The sequence below is a fragment of the Sycon ciliatum genome, chromosome 4, assembly GCF_964019385.1.
Source record: "Sycon ciliatum chromosome 4, ocSycCili1.1, whole genome shotgun sequence".
NCBI lineage: Eukaryota > Metazoa > Porifera > Calcarea > Leucosolenida > Sycettidae > Sycon > Sycon ciliatum.
Window position 1 is genome coordinate 17563976 of NC_088646.1, and position 18758 is coordinate 17582733.

At 48.6% G+C, this 18758-nt stretch overlaps 1 protein-coding gene across 1 annotated transcript in view; it reads left to right on the top strand.

Moving 5' to 3' along the window:
• The window catches only part of LOC135813434 (MAM and LDL-receptor class A domain-containing protein 1-like), a 63556-nt gene that overhangs the window by 11179 nt on the left and 33619 nt on the right, over positions 1-18758 (top strand). Inside the window, exons 16-37 of the mRNA XM_065326531.1 lie at positions 153-424; positions 767-851; positions 1312-1554; positions 1720-1791; positions 2051-2287; positions 2665-2709; positions 3633-3773; positions 4971-5230; positions 5629-5719; positions 10241-10381; positions 11040-11311; positions 11738-11831; positions 12206-12355; positions 12897-13150; positions 13819-13906; positions 15058-15306; positions 16002-16253; positions 16401-16643; positions 17092-17351; positions 17537-17621; positions 17938-18087; positions 18444-18718. Of these exons, the coding sequence (XP_065182603.1) occupies positions 153-424; positions 767-851; positions 1312-1554; positions 1720-1791; positions 2051-2287; positions 2665-2709; positions 3633-3773; positions 4971-5230; positions 5629-5719; positions 10241-10381; positions 11040-11311; positions 11738-11831; positions 12206-12355; positions 12897-13150; positions 13819-13906; positions 15058-15306; positions 16002-16253; positions 16401-16643; positions 17092-17351; positions 17537-17621; positions 17938-18087; positions 18444-18718 (3959 nt within the window). The remainder of the gene's footprint in view (positions 1-152; positions 425-766; positions 852-1311; positions 1555-1719; positions 1792-2050; positions 2288-2664; positions 2710-3632; positions 3774-4970; positions 5231-5628; positions 5720-10240; positions 10382-11039; positions 11312-11737; positions 11832-12205; positions 12356-12896; positions 13151-13818; positions 13907-15057; positions 15307-16001; positions 16254-16400; positions 16644-17091; positions 17352-17536; positions 17622-17937; positions 18088-18443; positions 18719-18758) is intronic.

Below are 18758 nucleotides of genomic sequence, written 5' to 3' on the forward strand. Positions count from 1 at the left end.
ATTCGGGATACAACTCAATGACCAGAGGTAACTCACAACGCACCTAGCAATATGTTTCAATGCTACACTGATGTTGGTCGGTTGTTATGTTGTGTTGTTGTACTGTTGTGCTGTCGTACTGTTGCCGTTCTGTTACGGCTTCATGCACACAGCTCTGGGATACTATATTTACATTGAGACGAGCGGAGTAGCCAGTGGCGCCAACGCCATCATCAGCCTGCCACCCGCCGGCCCGGCGAAGGGACCACAATGCGCGGTTGTCTTCTGGTACCACATGTACGGATCCACGGTCAACACTCTGAACGTTCGCCAGGGAACCAGCACAACTAGCCCCATCATCTGGCAGATGAAGGGCAACAAGGGCAACACCTGGTACAGAGGTGTTGCTCGTCTTGGATCGTCCGTCAGTACATCAACTTTCAAGGTACAGTACGGCTAGCATCGTGTAACACACACACACACACACACACACACACACACACACACACACACACATACACACAAAACTGATCCTGCACAGCCTAGACAATCCGGCATGATTGGGGTGGACCGCTGTGGACATGGATGCAGCCCTGTTGCAATTTGCCTGGAACAGCACTCGTTGCTCATACTCGTAAAGTCAAGCAAATGCTCCCGGTGGCAACCTACTGTAGATCTTTATTCTCATGTTTCCTACACAACATCTTACCATGTTCATTACGCATAGGAAAAAGACCTTATCATGTATGGCATGTCGGTGGTTTGCGCTGTTTTGCTTTCTCCCCAGGTGGCGTTTGAGGCCATCGCTGGCACATCTTTCACATCGGATATTGCGTTGGACGACATCTGGCTGACACCTGACTGCTGCAGCTGTAAGTTTCTCCCAAGGGTGCCCGCGCTCCCCACACACTCAGAGACTGTTGCTGTGTCATCCAATCAAGTGCACTGGAGTGTTACCACATTTACTAGGCTCTCTCGTATCGCACACATTTCAGCTTTCAAGCTGCAGCTGGCACATGCATGTCCAGGACCAAGGCCACGAGTAGTGGGCACACCGGCCGTGGTTCTGAATAGTGTATTATTAGGCCACACCGAAAAGTGTCTTGTTTCGGGTAACAGGGCCAGAAAAATACCAGTCGGTCGGGTATTTTATTTTTTATTTTATTTGTTTTACATGACTTCAATGCAGGCAATGCTTGACACTGTTCTTGCAATCCACTATGCATCTAGCCCTCAACATAGAGAGCAGCACACGTGCCCGGGCAAACAGTCAACCATTCGCCCCGGACACTTAACATTGTATTATTCTCTGTTCTCTCTGCTGCCGCACAGCACGTCCTATTTGGAGTCAGTACACTACAGCACAGATCACATCTAGCTTCCGTCAAGGCACACGTGTCATTCGTGGAGCTCACTGGTCATGGGGCAATCAGGGAAACAACACAGCCGGTACTATTACCCAGGGCTTGGGCAATTATTCCTCGACCGGATGGGTGCAAGTCAGATGGGACGATGGCCATCTCAATTCCTACCGGATGGGCGCAAGCTCCAAGTACGACCTCTACCTGCAGATCCGTAAGTTTCATGACGACGTTACAACGGTATGTGTGTGTGCACATTTTTGTGTGTGTACCGTGTGTGTGTGTGCACATGGGCGTGCTTCTGTGTTTGTGTGTGCATGCATGCAAACCGCTGCATCACTTAAGTCCTTGCTTTATGCCATACATATTGTCTGTGCAGCTCAGCAAGGTGCAGTGGCACCCCCCACTACCCAGCCTCCATCGCCCACTCCTACAACTCCACCTGTCAACGGTAAGCATCAGATAGTCCTCATAGTTATCGCAATAGATTTCCAAGAAGAAGAAAGGACTGCACAGGCATGTATTCTCCACTGCTAGTAGCCCTGCTGCCTTCACGACAGCAGCATCAAGGCTAGAATTAGCATGGGAGACTATCAGTATCAGTGCCAATGTGCTGCAGGCCAGAATAGCATGCTCGGCTGCAGATCCGTGCGTTATGTTGACACCAATGCTGACCTGTAATTGCACAAATCCTCCGTTTGCCACTGCAGGCTATTGCTACCCATGGGCAAGCTACACCGTAGCACAGCTGACACTGATCTTCTCAGTGGGCACCCGCGTCACTGAAGGCGTAGACTGGTCATGGGGACCGCAGCACGGTGGCACTAACGGTACCATCATCGCTACCCTCGGCCAAACGACCACCGGTTGGGTGAGAGTCACCTGGGACAATGGCCACACCAACTCCTACCGCATGGGTGCCTCCGGAAAGTACGACCTGTGTCTCGGTGAGTCTTCTTAGCTGCGGTATTACATGCTGAGTGCCAGAACTACATGTACGACTGCAGTATATTTCCCACTCCACTTTGGTCATGACATATACATGTAGTACAGCTATTGCCCACCCCTGTCCACACACGTATAAGGGGATTTGTCCCGTTGGGCCATGGATGTCATCACACACATACATACACACACGCATGCGCATGCGCGCGCACACACACACACACACACACACACACACACACACACACACAGAATCATCTTAACATGCAACACCGTCACGGACTGGGCTGGTATGGGTTGGCAAGCTAACAAGTGAGACAACACGTGCCGTCAAGGAGGACTGTGCTGTGATATGCTCTTTGCTCTCCTGTTGTTGCAGAGAGCAATGCCACCGTGACAACTGAGCCACCGTTCGCACCAACGGGTAAGTCTTGGCCAAATATCACGTCATCTATTAATGCTGTAAGATTCTGTGAATGGCCATGAATGATGTTCTGCTTGGCTAAGGTCACAGTACTCCACAGTACTCCACAGTACTCCACAGTACTCCACAGTACTCCACAAAGATAACAGAGAGTTGCCATCGATGTGCATCGGCATGTTGCAACAGCACTAAATTGTAATCCGTGCATTAACGCACTCTCCACATACAGGCATGCACCCGGCTCAGAACACATTGTTTTCTGGTTGGCATATCAGGGATATTGGGCGGAGCAGCTGGCGTGCATGAGAAAGACAGGTCGGCCTGCTCTGCGCAGGAGCTGTGACCCGGTGCACACATAGTGTGTGTGAGAGAGAGAGAGAGAGACAGACAGGTCGGCCTGCTCTGCGCAGGAGCTGTGACCTGGAGCACACAGAGTGTGAACGAGAGACGGTCGGCCTGCCGTGGGCAGGGGCTGCGACCGGTAGTGATTGAAATGAGCCAGCTGCGGAGATAGACTGCCCTCACCCGATATAAGTATATTGACAAGAGTTGTACTGACACTGTTATTGAGGAAATTATGGTGACAGTGACGGAGAGATAGGGATCCCCAGTCGAATGGGGTTGGGAGGGAAGGGGAAATTGACAGCTGACGGACAAACCAGTGAACAGTCAAGTCGTCGGAAAGCACAAGTGACAAAGGAGTCTCTCTTTTCTCCTTCTCTCTCCCTAAAGCAAGATTTGGAATGCACGCGTGGGAGAGTGGCGCGCGCTGCGCATGCGCATGTATAGCAATGACATCATAATCAGATGCATGATCATCGGACTAAGTATGAGTGGTAGATGTTCCACGTTCGTTAACAGGGCTTAGCGCACACGCTAAACCACCATTTGCCTATATTGTATACGTGCACTGTTGTGAATAGCATGCGGATACTCCAACAACTTTGACATCGGCATGATGAACTTCACCCAGGACAAGCTGGACGTGTTCGACTGGACGCGGCGACGTGGCTCAACGTCGTCATCCTCCACTGGTCCTTCCGGCGATCATACAACAGGAACAGGTAGGTAGCGGGTAGCATGGACATGTTGACACGATGCTGGTGCACGGTATTTAGCATGGACATGTTGACACGATGCTGGTGCACAGTATTTAGCATGGACATGTTGACACGATGCTGGTGCACAGTATTTAGCATGGACATGTTGCCACGATGCTGGTGCACGGTATTTCCCAACGTGGACATGTTGACACGATGCTGGTGCACAGTATTTCCCAACGTGGACATGTTGACACGATGCTGGTGCACGGTATTTAGCATGGACATGTTGACACGATGCTGGTGCACAGTATTTAGCATGGACATGTTGACACGATGCTGGTGCACAGTATTTAGCATGGACATGTTGCCACGATGCTGGTGCACGGTATTTCCCAACGTGGACATGTTGACACGATGCTGGTGCACAGTATTTCCCAACGTGGACATGTTGACACGATGCTGGTGCACGGTATTTCCCAACGTGGACATGTTGACACGATGCTGGTGCACAGTATTTCCCAACGTGGACATGTTGACACGATGCTGGTGCACAGTATTTAGCATGGACATGTTGACACGATGCTGGTGCACGGTATTTAGCGTGGACATGTTGACACGATGCTGGTGCACGGTATTTCCCAACGTGGACATGTTGACACGATGCTGGTGCACGGTATTTCCCAACGTGGACATGTTGACACGATGCTGGTGCACGGTATTTCCCAACGTGGACATGTTGACACGATGCTGGTGCACGGTATTTCCCAACGTGGACATGTTGACACGATGCTGGTGCACAGTATTTCCCAACGTGGATTTGTATCTGTAACTACTGAGCGTGAATCCGTGTCTATGAGTACTGAGTGTGCCTTAGCTGATGTCTATGAGTGCCAAATGTGCATCTGTGTCTATGAGTGCCGAATGTGCATCTGTGTCTATGAGTGCCGAATGTGCATCTGTGTCTATGAACAGTGAGTCTGTATTATTGTCTATGAGTACTGAGTGGGCATTGTAATGCCTGTGAGTACTGAGTGGGTATTTTAATGCCTGTGAGTACTGAGTGGGTGTGTAGCCCGGTGTAAATACTAAATATTGTGCGTGTGCTCTTTCTGTATTGAGAAAACAGTTTTTCATGCCACACTCCATCTAGGTTCAGCACAAAGTTTATGCTCTGTCCTATTGCCTCACTGCTGCTTCCCATGCATTGCTCCTGTACAGGATATTACTTGTACATCGAGACGTCGTCGCCAAGGACGAACGGCGATGTGGCTCGTCTGTACAGCCCCTTCTTCACATCGCAGACCACCTCGTGCAGCCTGTCGTTCTGGTACAACATGTACGGTGCCACCGTCAACACACTCAACGTGAACATCCAGTCAGGCGGCAAGATCCGCAAGGCCTGGAGCAAGTCCGGTAACCAGGGCAACAAGTGGATCTCAACCGGCCCCATTCCGATCAGCTACAGCGGCGTTTTCAGGGTGAGTACCCAGAGACACATGGTAATCAACTTGCCGCTTTGGGCTGGCAGCAGCATGACAACTGATGCGACTGCATTCTAGAATACACACACTATGAACACGGTCATGTGTGAACGGCACTGCATATTGTGTGCATCGAGCACCAATGCAGCAACACTGCCCACATGTGTGTAGTTCTAAGCTGTCATTTTGGTACTTCAAGAGTAGTAAGTTCTGTATTTCTAGAGATATTATGATTTCTGACTCATACTGTAGCAGTGCAGTGCAGTGCAGCAGCAGCAGGACAACATACTTGAGAGCCACACATACATTGCACTTGAGAGCCACACTTACTTGAGCCTGTCTGCATTGAAATGGCACTTGTCACACTGTGTGTGTCTCTCTCTCTCCACACTCAGGTTATCATCGAAGGCGTTGCTGGATCATCGTTCACTGGCGACATTGCCATCGATGACTTCCAGTTCAGCACCACATGCTGTGCAACTGCCAGTAAGTACAAAACAGCAAACATAGCATTTAGAATGACAACGCCGGCTGCAATTATATTATGCAATCTTTCCAAAATTAATACAAGAAGAATGGATCATAATAATCAGTTCAACCTACACAGACAGAGTTTTCTCTATTCTCCATGCCTCAAGGAGAGGAATCTTCCCGGTGCCTAGAATAGTAATCCTTCCACTCTGTAGACACTTTCTGAAATGGGGAGGCAGTGTGTGTGTGTGTGTGTGTGTGTGTCAGAGAGAGAGAGAGAGAGAGAGAGAGAGAGAGAGAGAGAGAGAGAGAGAGAGTGTGTGCGTGCGTGCGTGCGTGCGTGCGTGCGTGTGTGCATGCGTGTGTGTGTGTGTGTGTCCGTGTGTCTGTGTGTATGTGTGCATACATATGTGAGTATGTGCATGTGTGTGTGTGTGTGTGTGTGTGTGTATGTGTGTGTGTGTGTGTGTGTGTGTGTATATGTTGGACTCAGTAGAGCGTCCAGCCCCTATATGATGTCCAACCCCTATATAGAGTCCATTGGTCCAAAATCCACTGTACAGAGTCCAAACTTGGAATCAACTGTGAGCTCAAAGTTTCGATGGACATCACTCCCTGTATAGAGTCCAGCCAATTGGCTTCACCCCTATATAGAGTCCATTGGTCCAAAATCAACTGTACGGAGTCCAAACTTTGAAATCAACTATAAAGAGTCTATGTGGACAACACCCCCTGTATAAAGTCCAGCCAATTAGGCATCCCCTATCGAGTTCGAAAATAGACATAGGATCTGCTGTAAGCAGTGAATATTAACCAGAAAACGGCCTCTCCCTTTAATCCTTTACATCATTCACTTCTCAAGATAAAAAATATGTATTGAGGCGCCACTGCAGCCATAGACTGTGAGCCAGGCACCAAAAATCCTGTTAGAATTTTTTTTCGTTCCGACCTTGAGCGTACCGCAATTTTTTTCCCCAGTTCGTTTCATCTACTCGACTAGATACGAATTCAGCTTGTTGTCACTTCCAAATCAGGCACGAACATGCCCAAATAGAAGGGAGAAACTACTTTGGCCAAATCAATAGCCGCCATCGACAAGAACCAAGGTCACAAGAGCTGGACCGGACTTCTGTTGCACCACTGACCTCGCAAAAATGTACGGTGGTGCAAACCCAGCCGCATCATGACGATGTTTTTTCGTGGTTTCTATAGTATTGTGTGCAGTGCTAGTGCAGCGCAGTGGCAGTGCGAACATCATCATGTCAATCATATCAGTGTGCTAGCATGCTTGCTGCTGATCAGTCAAGCTAAACTAAAGGTTTTTGTAATCTGTTGGAGCAGAAATACATGTAGAACGCACAATGTACCGTATCTCCGGAGAGCTAATAACTGTTTCGATCTTTTATACTGAAGTGCTTCAGACTATGATTAATTGTATCTTTCCGCTTGTGTTCTGTACATACAATGGGTAATGTAACTAATGTTTCAAAATAATTATTATTATAGTTCAAATAAACTACAGATCTGTATCTACCGGTATACCCCTGCGGTCCTCTAACGTTACTGGTTACGGTCATTGCTCTACCCTTTGCACTTATAAGTTAGGAAGCAATACAGCAGTACTTACGAAGTAACGGTACATTGATCAGTTATATGAGTGCAAATATACGAATCCTGTATCCAGCAACTTCTTTAACATTATTCTGCCATACTGTACATGTATATATTATAGAGATGTAGAGGGTGAAATGAGCATTGCACCGGATTAAACCAGATTCTCCTGGCTGTTGTTGATGGTCTTTTCCAACCGTTGTCTGGAGAATTCGCTGCTGCTGGGCTTTGTATAGTGAATGCCACCTGTTTGTTCTGTACATTATCATTCCTGAAATGCATTTCGTGGTTGTCGGCACCATTTCATGTGCACTTACCTACCAGTGCATCGTCACTTCGAGTAATATTTAAAATGTGCACGTACATTATACAATGCACTTATGCGTAATTCTATAATTTTTGGCCTCGTATAGTTATTTTAACCCAGCTGCAATGACGCTTGATATGCATTTCTTCGTCCAGTGCCGTTGCCTGCTGAAAAAAGTAAGAAACACCTTCAAAATAGCATGTTGCTATGTCAGTTGCTATGTAGTTGCTATGGAAACGGGGTATGTTAAGATAATTGCTTATTTTGACTTCCCTGCAAGCTTCCCAAACTGACAACAATCAAAAATGATCTTCTATTAGGTCTCTCCACATGCTAAAAGAACAAAATCGCGGTACACCCAAAGTGGGAACGAAAATCATGAATTCATGCACTTGGCTCACAGTCTACCACTTCATTACATGAAAAACCCTACAAACACCATCCTCAAATCAAGTGGTCTCTTCGCAGACGCTGCAAATTACAATATCTCAATCATGTAGTGTTGCATAATTATTGTGCACGCACACACATGCACACACCCACACAACGCCAAGAAAATACCTAGAAAAAAAACAAGAATCGAAAGGGAATAATGGAGAGCCCAGGATTAATTATTTGTTTTCAAATTATTGTGCGCGCGCGCGCACACACACACACACACACACACACACACACAAACTTATACAACGCCAAGAAAACACCAAGAAAAGAGTAGAGACACAATACACACGCAACTCCAACAGCCATGCAAACGTCCACCCACTTACATGTAAAGTCAAGAGGGATAACAAATAATTATACGAAACGAATGCGTACGGGGACGGGTACACGCACGTTTACATACACGTAGTAGTGTAAGAGAGTAACATAGTGCAGTGGTCAGCATAATACTAGTACATGCTGAGAGTGCAATAGCAAGCTTCACCATTGCTCATGGCCATGCAAATGTTCAGCAGCACTCAGTTCCGCAAGCTTCTGAAGATCAGCACACCTGCAACAAATAGATAGCACAAGGATACGCTTATTACCGTAATGATGCATGGGAGCACACAACTACCAAGTTCTCAACGAATGTGATGCTCAATGAAAATCAATCCACTCAAAGACCTGTGAACAGGTGATGGTGGGGAAAATAATCTATTAGTAATACGAGGAATAAGATCGTTTGTGCACACTCAAGACGCACAGACACACCAACATACATGTAGTGTACACAGTGTTTCACTTCACTGCAACTAAATTGAAATGAGATGATTTGAACAATCTGTACAGCGTTGCTGTCAGTCTTCCCCAAGATGGAAATGCAATGATTTGTTGTCACGAGGCAGTTTCACTGACACAATGTCATGTTCGTGACATCAAAACGGTTACTTCAGGGAATACGAGTATTAGCTACGAGTATTAGCTTGAGAAGCTTTTTCTTATCATTGGCATACAAGCAATCCTCCTAGTCCTACTACTACTAGTACACTGGCACTGCGTTTGTGGATCCCATTGTATTTGATATCATACTACAGGAAGAGTGTCGTGGAGTTCACATAATTATCACAGGGATAAAAATACATTTCTCATGAAATAAAATAATTATTGATGATAGCTAGACGATCATAATATACGATTGATGCAAAGTCCTTGCAGTCCTTGAGGACTATTACGAAGTGGTTGATTACTTTTAGGGCATTCATTCAAGCAACATCAAACAAACGCGATACGCTCCTTGAAAATGGAAAAAAAATTCAAGCATAACGACAGAACAGCAGACCAATCGAAACGAGTAAAAGCTTCCTTACCTCAGTCATCGTCCTGCCATGAAGTTGCACAGCCTTTTGACACGGTTGTACAGGCAGCTCTTGTCTAGTCAAACAGGGGTATCCTTGTGGCGTCGAACGAAAGAGAGTGTCAGTGTATCTGACTCGTCAGATTGCAACTGTGCTGAACTTTTCTCTTTCTCCGCTTTCTGCTTTCATCCCTCGCTCTGATGAAACCGTTCAAACGTCTTACTGGCAGAAATGGCCAGCCAAACAGGGGATCCTTGTGGCGTCGAACGAAAGAGAGCGTCAGTGTACCTGCCTCGTCAGATTTGAACTGTGCTGAACTTTTCTCGTTCTGCAATTTCTGCTTTCATCCCGCGCACTGATGAAACGTCTTCAGAGAACCACAAGACGCTTTCCAGATTTGATTTTGAACGTCTCCTTATCCTCCTTGGTTAGCTCGAGACAGATTACTGTCAGCAACTGCACAGCAGAATTGGCAGCCATGGCTGAAGTGAAGAAAGGAATGCGCTGCCACGAGGCAAGCATTGAAAACTGAAAATGTGTTCTCTTTCGGGCACAACACACAGGACGGCGTGACTGGATAAACTGGACTCCTGGACCGTGAATAGGGGACTTGTAGAAAAAGTGTACTCCTTATAGGGGATTGCGCGGCAGGATGAAGCTGATCAAAACTGAGTGGACTCCTGGACTCTGTATAGTGGATTTTGGACCAATGGACTCTATATAGGGTGCTGGACATCATATAGTGCATGGACTCTATACTGAGTCCTACATATATGTACCAAAAACATTGTGAACGTACTTCTGCATTTCATGACGCTCCTACTCTATTTTTGCAATCAGGCTGTGGAGCACCAATTGCCACTTTCAACTCTGGTCTGGATGGCTTCAGCCAGGAAACTGGTGACCACTTTGACTGGACAAGACGCGCTGGTAACACACCATCATTCGGTACTGGACCAACTACAGGCCATGGAGGAAATGGTGAGTGCTGTGTGTGTGTGTGTGTGTGCGTGCGTGTGTGTGTGTGGGGGGGGGGGGGGGTGTGCATGGGGGTGTCTATAGGATGGGCTTGGCATGTGTACTTGTACATATTTAGTATGCTATGCCTACAGTGTATGAGGTGCAAGAGGCCCCGTAGGAATAGCATGCCGTGCGTCAACATTTCTAGTCATCTGAGATGGCCTAGAACAACACCTTTGACGGCAGTGAGTTGTGCAAGTTTGACACGGGCTCAACTGTTAGTGGAGGTATGTTTCCAGCTGGGGGAGGGGGGGGGGGGGGGTGCTCGGGTTTGGATGATTAGATGTGCGAATGTGGTCGTTGATTCAAGCATGCAACCACAAGTATATATGCCAGAGACCAGAGGTCCCAATTGGAACACGGGTTGATGGCATCATTCGAAATTCAGCACATGGTGTACTGGTGAAGATGTGAAGCGTTTTCCATCTCTGACTCTATGCTCGTGTATGGGGTGCCCCATGGAAGCGATTCCCATCTCTGACTCTATGCTCGTGTATGGGGTGCCCCCATGGAAGCGATTCCCATCTCTGACTCTATGCTCGTGTATGGGGTGCCCCCATGGAAGCGATTCCCATCTCTGACTCTGTGCGTGTGTACCGGGTGCTCCTTCCCCATGCAGGATCATACATCTACATCGAGACATCCTTCCCCAGGACCGGTGGTGACATAGCCATCATTACGTCCGGCGTGTACTCGATTGCCGAGAACGGCTGCGAGTACGGCTTCTGGTACCACATGTCGGGAACGACCACCGGCACATTGAACATTGTCGTGACCATTGCTGGCACAACTACCAACTTCACAATCTGGTCGCGCTCGGGCGATCAAGGCAACTCATGGCAGTTTGGTAAGGCCAGACTACCAGCAAGACTGGTTGGACAAACAGTGCAAGTAAGTTGACACGGATGCAGAGAAGCTAGTCTGACTGACACTGGTGCAAGTAGTCGTGAAATTATTGCACTTGGGTGGGAGTGTGTGTGTGTGGGGGGGGGGGGGGGGGTGCTCTCGGAACAATGCGATATCTTAAGAATTACTACTCCTCGCTGTTGATAGACGATTTTCTCGAATTGTGCTTCCCATTTGGTACAATACGAAAATGCGTTGACGGTTTCTACGGACACGCAGGAATGTGGAATGCGCAAGGAACACGGCAGGTACATCATGTGCAGCCTGTGTCAAATTATGAAAACTCGGCCGCTTGGACGGGTGCACGGTGTAGCTACATGTGTAGCTACATGTAGGTCTGCGGTGCTCGGTTACGCCTGGTTTCCTAAGTCTGATACACTGGGTGGGCTGTTGCTGTTGCTGTTTATGCAGGTGAGCTTTGTCGGCATTGTGGGATCAAGCTTCACAGGAGACATCGCTGTCGATGATGCAGGCTTCCAAGACGGCTGCTGCCGAGTTGTAAAGGGTAAGCCGTGCACCGTACACTGATAGAGTCTGTAATCTCTCTGTACAAGGTTCCGTCATTGGTGTTGGAATGGCGTTTGTGAATGCCGCCCAATGAACTACTATAACAAGCGGTGGAAAGGGTGCAAGCAGATACAATCTGGTCATCAGCTGCTTGTTACTCGTGTTTGAACGAGTACCTTGGAGTAGCAACAGTCTGCTCCTCTCTTCTGGCTATGTGTATACTAATGAACCCTGTGCTAATGAGCAGCATCGAATGACTGCATGACAGGAGTATACGGTATTCAAAAAACTGTAGGCACGTGATGTAGTCCATATGGAGTTTGTAAGCAGTAGTGTGTGTGTGACTATGCCTGTGTTTTGCTTTGCTGACAGCCTGCGGCTTCACCACGGTCGACTTCCAGTCTGGTCTGGAAGGCTTTACGCAGGATGCTACCGACAACTACCAGTGGGCGCGCCGCTCCGGAGGCACACCATCGTTCCAGACTGGCCCCTCTTGGGATCACACATATGCCAACTCAACAGGTGAGAAACACTGCATGGCGGCACACCAGGTGAGACAGCTACAGGACTACATCCATGGCCTTTCAACGCAGGCAAGAACCACCACACAATATGGTCAAGTTCCACACAAGCATATCCTGATATCTAAATAGAGGCAGATAACACGCACTTTCATGAGTGTCTCTGCACAGATCTATCGATCCAGATGTTTAGCTCCGCTGGAATAGCTGTGACGGCGTGATTGGTGTGAGTGGGTGACTGGTATGACGGGGTGATTGATGTTGTGACTGGGTGATCGGTGTGACGGGGTGACTGGGTGATTGGTGTTGTGACTGGGTGATTGGTGTGACGGGATGATTGGTATGACAGGGTGATTGGTGTCGTGACTGGGTGATTGATGTGACGGGGTAACGGGGTGACTGGGTGATTGATGTGGGGATTTCTCTGATTGATGTGGTGATTTCTCTGATTGATGTGGGGATTTCTCTGATTGATGTGGGGATTTCTCTGATTGATGTGGGGATTTCGCTGGTTGATGTGGTGATTTCTCTGTGCCACCCAGGATACTATGTCTACCTGGAGACGTCCGGAGTCGTCACCGGCAGGAACGCCCGCTTGGTGTCGAGGCCAATCTCCAGCAAGACCAAAGTGTGCTCGTTCAACTTCTGGTACCACATGTACGGTGCGACGGTGAACACGTTCAACGTTTACCTGAACCAGAGCGGCATCATGAAACTGGCCTGGACCAAGAAGGGAAACCAGGGAAACATCTGGAGGAGGGCGACTGTGTTCGTCAACCAGAGCGCGGAATTCAACGTAAGCACATGCTGCACGTACATCATGTACATGTATGATGCATCTCAGAAGGATGTCCGCTATGCATGGGGATGTGTGTGTGTGGGGGGGGGGTCTGGACAACCCGCTAAGTATACCCTCACCTACTGCAAGTCAACAAATATTCGGTGCATATCTATTTTCGGCCTATAATGTGTGAGTGGCTGCAATGGAGTCTGCGAGTGCTTAGATAAGCATATTTGGCCGAAAAAAGGCGAAAATATGTTGGGGACGAAATTTTGTTTTGCAAGATTCAGTGTGACAGTGTATACAGGCAGCAGTAGTACAGGCCGAAATCAAGGGGGCCGAAATGTGTTTAAGCTCTGGGAGGCTGGGATTTAATGGGCCAAAAATCTGTAGACTTGCAGTATTCCTGACTCAAAACAGTCCGGTGGAAAACAGTCCGGTGGAAAACAGTCCGGTGGAAAACAGTCCAGTGGAAAACAGCCCAGTGGAAAACGGTCCGGTGGAAAATTCTTTCTTGTTCTTGCTAGTCACTCTCATAGAGGATGGTTGATGACAAATTCCGTTTGCAGAATGCTGCTGTAGACAACCATTGATTCTGACGATGACTGACGGTGCAGGGTGTACGTGAAGGTGCAGTGTGCATTGCAACAGACAGCATGTTCCATCTCTCCGTGTGCCTACAGATTGTGTTTGAGGCCATCACCGGTTCGTCGTTTACTGGTGACATAGCGTTGGACGACATCACCTTCAACCAAGACTGCTGCGGAACATGTAAGTCAAGCGTCAATGTCCTGTGTGTCGACTTTGAACTGCACTCTACTGGTGACTGTGTGAAAAGGGGTTACTACATTACAGCCACGCCGTTGTGTTCTTAGGGGTTATGTCTTGTCAGTTCTGTGTCAGTCCTCTCATCACACATGTTCCCGCACACAGCACAGCAATACATCAATGCATGATGGTTTGGTGTCCACTAACAGAGTTGGAGGCTGCAGGTAATAGCCGTGGTTGGCTATAAAAACCCTGCAAAGTGGTCATTGGCTACCCCAGCCATGTATTGCTTGGAAAAAATACCAGCTCAGTTGTGCCTTAGCTCAGTTGTGCCTCAGTTGTGCCTTAGCTCAGTTGTGCCTCAGTTGTGCCTTAGCTCAGTTGTGCCTTAGCTCAGTTGTGCCTCAGTTGTGCCTTAGCTCAGTTGTGCCTCAGTTGTGCCTTAGCTCAGTTGTGCCTTAGCTCAGTTGTGCCTCAGTTGTGCCTTAGCTCAGTTGTGCCTCAGTTGTGCCTTAGCTCAGTTGTGCCTCAGTTGTGCCTTAGCTCAGTTGTGCCTTAGCTCAGTTGTGCCTCAGTTGTGCCTTAGCTCAGTTGTGCCTCAGTTGTGCCTTAGCTCAGTTGTGCCTTAGCTCAGTTGTGCCTTAGCTCAGTTGTGCCTTAGCTCAGTTGTGCCTTAGCTCAGTTGTGCCTTAGCTCAGTTGTGCCTTAGCTCAGTTGTGCCTTAGCTCAGTTGTGCCTTAGCTCAGTTGTGCCTTAGCTCAGTTGTGCCTCAGTTGTGCCTTAGCACTGTGTTACTGCTGTGCTGCTGTATTGTGCATGTAACTATCGAAGTGGAACTCACTTAGTACACGGGTAATACTCTGATAAGACAGGTACTCAGCTTGCTTAGTACGGCGGACATTGTATTGTGATCCAGACTGAAGTACCGTGTGTGGATGAGAAGTACCTCTAATGCTAAGTATGCTTTCTTGCTGCTAACGGCGGTACACGTCTTATCACAGTTCTGGTATGGTGTGCTGCCTGCCCGGAGCATAGATTGGATAGATCACAGTCCCCTGACTCTGGCCATGCAGTGCATGCATTTGTTTAAAAAAAATGCTGGTATGGCCGAAGTGACTCCTCGCACTTGCTTGTCTGCTTGCTGCTGGTTACAGACTGCAGTGAGCTGTACGCTCCCTACAACGCGTTCCAAATGTCAATCATCTTCGCTCAGCACACGCGTGTCGGTCGCGGCGCCAACTGGAAGTACGGCAGCCAGGACGGTGGCTGGGGATTCCAGGGCACTATCACAAAGGCACCGCCAAAGAGCTCATTCGGACCTGTCACCGTCCAGTGGGACAACGGCGGATCGTTCTCCTACCAAGTTGGCTTCAGTGGCCAGTTCGACCTGTGCCGCTCAGTTCGTAAGTTTCACGCGTGCCCTCATGCAGTCTGCTTAACTTCACTGCCAGCTAGCCTCTAAACATTCACACTCGTAATTGTTGTGTTCTCCTATCCCGACTGTCCACTATGACTGGGTAACTATGTGGCAATGACACTTCTATAGACCAAGCTGCAGAATACTACCAGTGCATACAGAATACGTTGTGAAAGCTTACACTTGCATGGCTCCATGCTATTCACATGCGGATGCAAGCTAATGGAAGTCGAAGAGGTGTTGTGATTACATCATCATCGTCTCAATTGCCGGAGAGGTGTTGTGATTACATCATCATCGTCTCAATTGCCTTGCATAAAGTGGCCTCACAAATACGAGTTTGCCACTGCACACAAAGCATATACCAAACATGGGATGATGTCATCGCCAAACATAGGATGATGTCATCTGCAGAAGCTATATCCACCAACTAGAAGCATGGTTCTGCCAGTGCACATGTAATGGAGTCAATTGTATTACATGGAGTACTTTTGGAACATGAATATTTGAACTTTTGGAACATGTAACGTTTGTCAACATGGTGGATCTAGCTGCCAAGAGCCTGAAAGGAGTTCTACTGTTGACTGTAGTCACGTCTCTGTCTCCTAGAATTACATCTAATAATTGTGCTTTGACCTTGTTCCGTGACCTTGTGCTGTGTCCTTGTGCTGTGACGTTTAGCTCTACCGGACTACAGCGGATACGCTGCGGCGGAGATTGCACAGATCATGTACGAGAACATCACTGTGTTCAGAGGACGCGACTGGAAGTGGGCCAACCAGGACGGCATGGACACGGGCCTGGTCACTGTCAACATGAGCCTTCACAACAACATCGGCTGGGTGCGCGTGTTCTTCCCGGCCGCCAGTGGCAACCAGGAGAACTCCTATCGCATGGGTGCAGAGAGCGCATATGATCTCTTCCGTGTGTGTGGTAAGTTGTCATGGAAGTTTCTTCGTCTTGCCGTTTTCAGCTCGGACCACCGCACACTGAAAGATCTCTGTATGCGATGAAGACATTGTGCACGGTTTCTGGTACGAAGCTGTGATTTGGTTTTGCCGTTTTGTTCTTGCCGTACAGACGTGGACTTCTCCAAGCCATGCAAGGGCACTTTCAAACCGACCACACCACCTACGCTGGCGCCAACAGTCCCCACACCGACTGGCATTGATATGTGTGCATCACCCAGCCAGAACTTCGAGAGCGGTTTCGGCGGCTACACCCAGGACCCTGCTGATCAATTCGACTGGATCAGGCAGAACGGTGGAACATCGTCACTCAGCACCGGACCCTCCAGAGACCACACCACAAACAGCTCCGCGGGTAAGCCCATCAGACTCGCAGTCATCCATGTGGCAGTCCCTGCCACGTTTGCAGCATACATGCAATGCAATAATATTGCTACCGTGGCCCCATGACCTCATATATTATATGAGGTCATGGGGCCACGGTAGTCTTGAGCACCTGCACAAAACCAAACCTGAGCCTCAGGCACATTTGTAATGCATGCGCCCCGGAAGACAAGGGGACAGTAAACTTGGCAAAGGAGAAGGAGAATAAAATAAGCATAGGACTGTTCATACCTAACTAACCTGTGAACAGCTGTGAATGCTGCCCAGGTTGTATGACTACCTGTCTTTTATCCGACTTTCTCTCTGTCTGTTTGCCCTTCTGTCTCTCTGCCACCGTCTCTCTCTATGTGTCTGTCTGCCTCTTTCTCTCTCCCAATCTGTTTCTCTCCCCCCCCCCCCCTCTCTCTCACCCACTCCAGGCTTCTATGTGTACATTGAGACATCAGCACCACGCTCTGTCGGTGATATTGCCAACCTGTGGTCACCATGGTACAAGGCACCGACACAGACATGCTCCTTCTCCTTCTGGTACCACATGTTTGGCTCCACTATCGGCGACCTCAACGTCACCATCATCACCGGAAGTGGCAGAATCGCAGCCTGGACAAAGTCAGGAAACCAGGGTGACACATGGCATCAGGCCACAATCCCTATGCTGACAAGCTATGGCACATTCAGAGTAAGCTAATGTGTGTGTGACAAAAGAAAACCTCTGTCAATCGTATACATGTATTGTTGATACATGCTTGATTGTTTTCACCAGTACAAACTCTTTTTTTCAAACCACACTGACTCGCTACCACCATTAGACATCAGGAGGTGGAGTGGACATTCTCTGTTTGTATTTGTGCTCCCTGCTTTCAGCTCATCTTCACAGCCTCGAGAGGTGGCAGCTTTACTGGCGATATCGCTCTGGATGACTTGAGCTTTGGCAAAGACTGCTGCAGAGGTGTGTATTGGAGCTGGCACTGATACGCTTCTGTGATAATTGCTAAGTATAGTGAGAGTACATGGCTCCGACCTTGACATGCTAGGTAGACCTTAACTCTCCACTGCAAAGAACATCGCCAGAGCCACCATATGCAATCTTGTACCTTGCACATACACGGGCATGGTAGTGCTTCTCATTCTGTGTCACCTGCAAGTGACCTGGAATGCACTTCGAGTACATGGGATGCTACCTATAGTATAGTCCGTTCACAGCGAACTGTGACATAACCGTGACGTGCCACATCCAAGACTTGTGTTCCCGCTCTGTCTCGCAGGCTGCAACAACGGCCCAATCACATTCGAGACTGGCCTCCAGGCATACACACAGTCCACGACTGATGACTTTGACTGGACACGGCGCACTGGATCAACGCCGAGCTTCAGCACTGGACCCTCCACTGATCACACATTGGGTACTGCAGTAGGTAAGTGTGCTGACAAAGACAATGAACGCTTCACAGAGACTGGTGCTGGCTGAAGGCACACACAGACACACACACACACACACACACACACACACACACACACACACACACAGACACACACACACACACACACACACACACGCGCACACACACACACACACACACACTCTTTCTGCACATTCCTGTAGGCAGGTTCAGGGATGGGCGACACACACACGCGCACACACACACACACACACACACACACACACACACACATTGTCGACTGCGCTATGACTGCCATGCACAAGCAGCACTCGTAACAGATTCTCAAACTCCCATTGCCATTGTGTGAATGCACTACACTCCCTGACCAGGTGGCTATATGTACATTGAGACATCATTCCCGAGGTCCAACGGCGATGTTGCCGTCCTAGTGTCGCCGAAATACAGCGCACCTCCCGGATTCACGTGCAGCTTCCAGTTCTTCTACAGCATGTACGGCGCTACCATTGGTAATCTCAGCGTCTGGATTCGCTCAAGTACGTCATCAGGCAGCACTGATGCCCTCGTCTGGTCCATGGCTGGTAATAAGGGACAGGGATGGAAGGCGGCTACAGTGGCAGTCCCGTACGGCACACCCGCCTATCAGGTATGCTATAGACAACAAGCTGCTTAGCGTACAGTGCTGC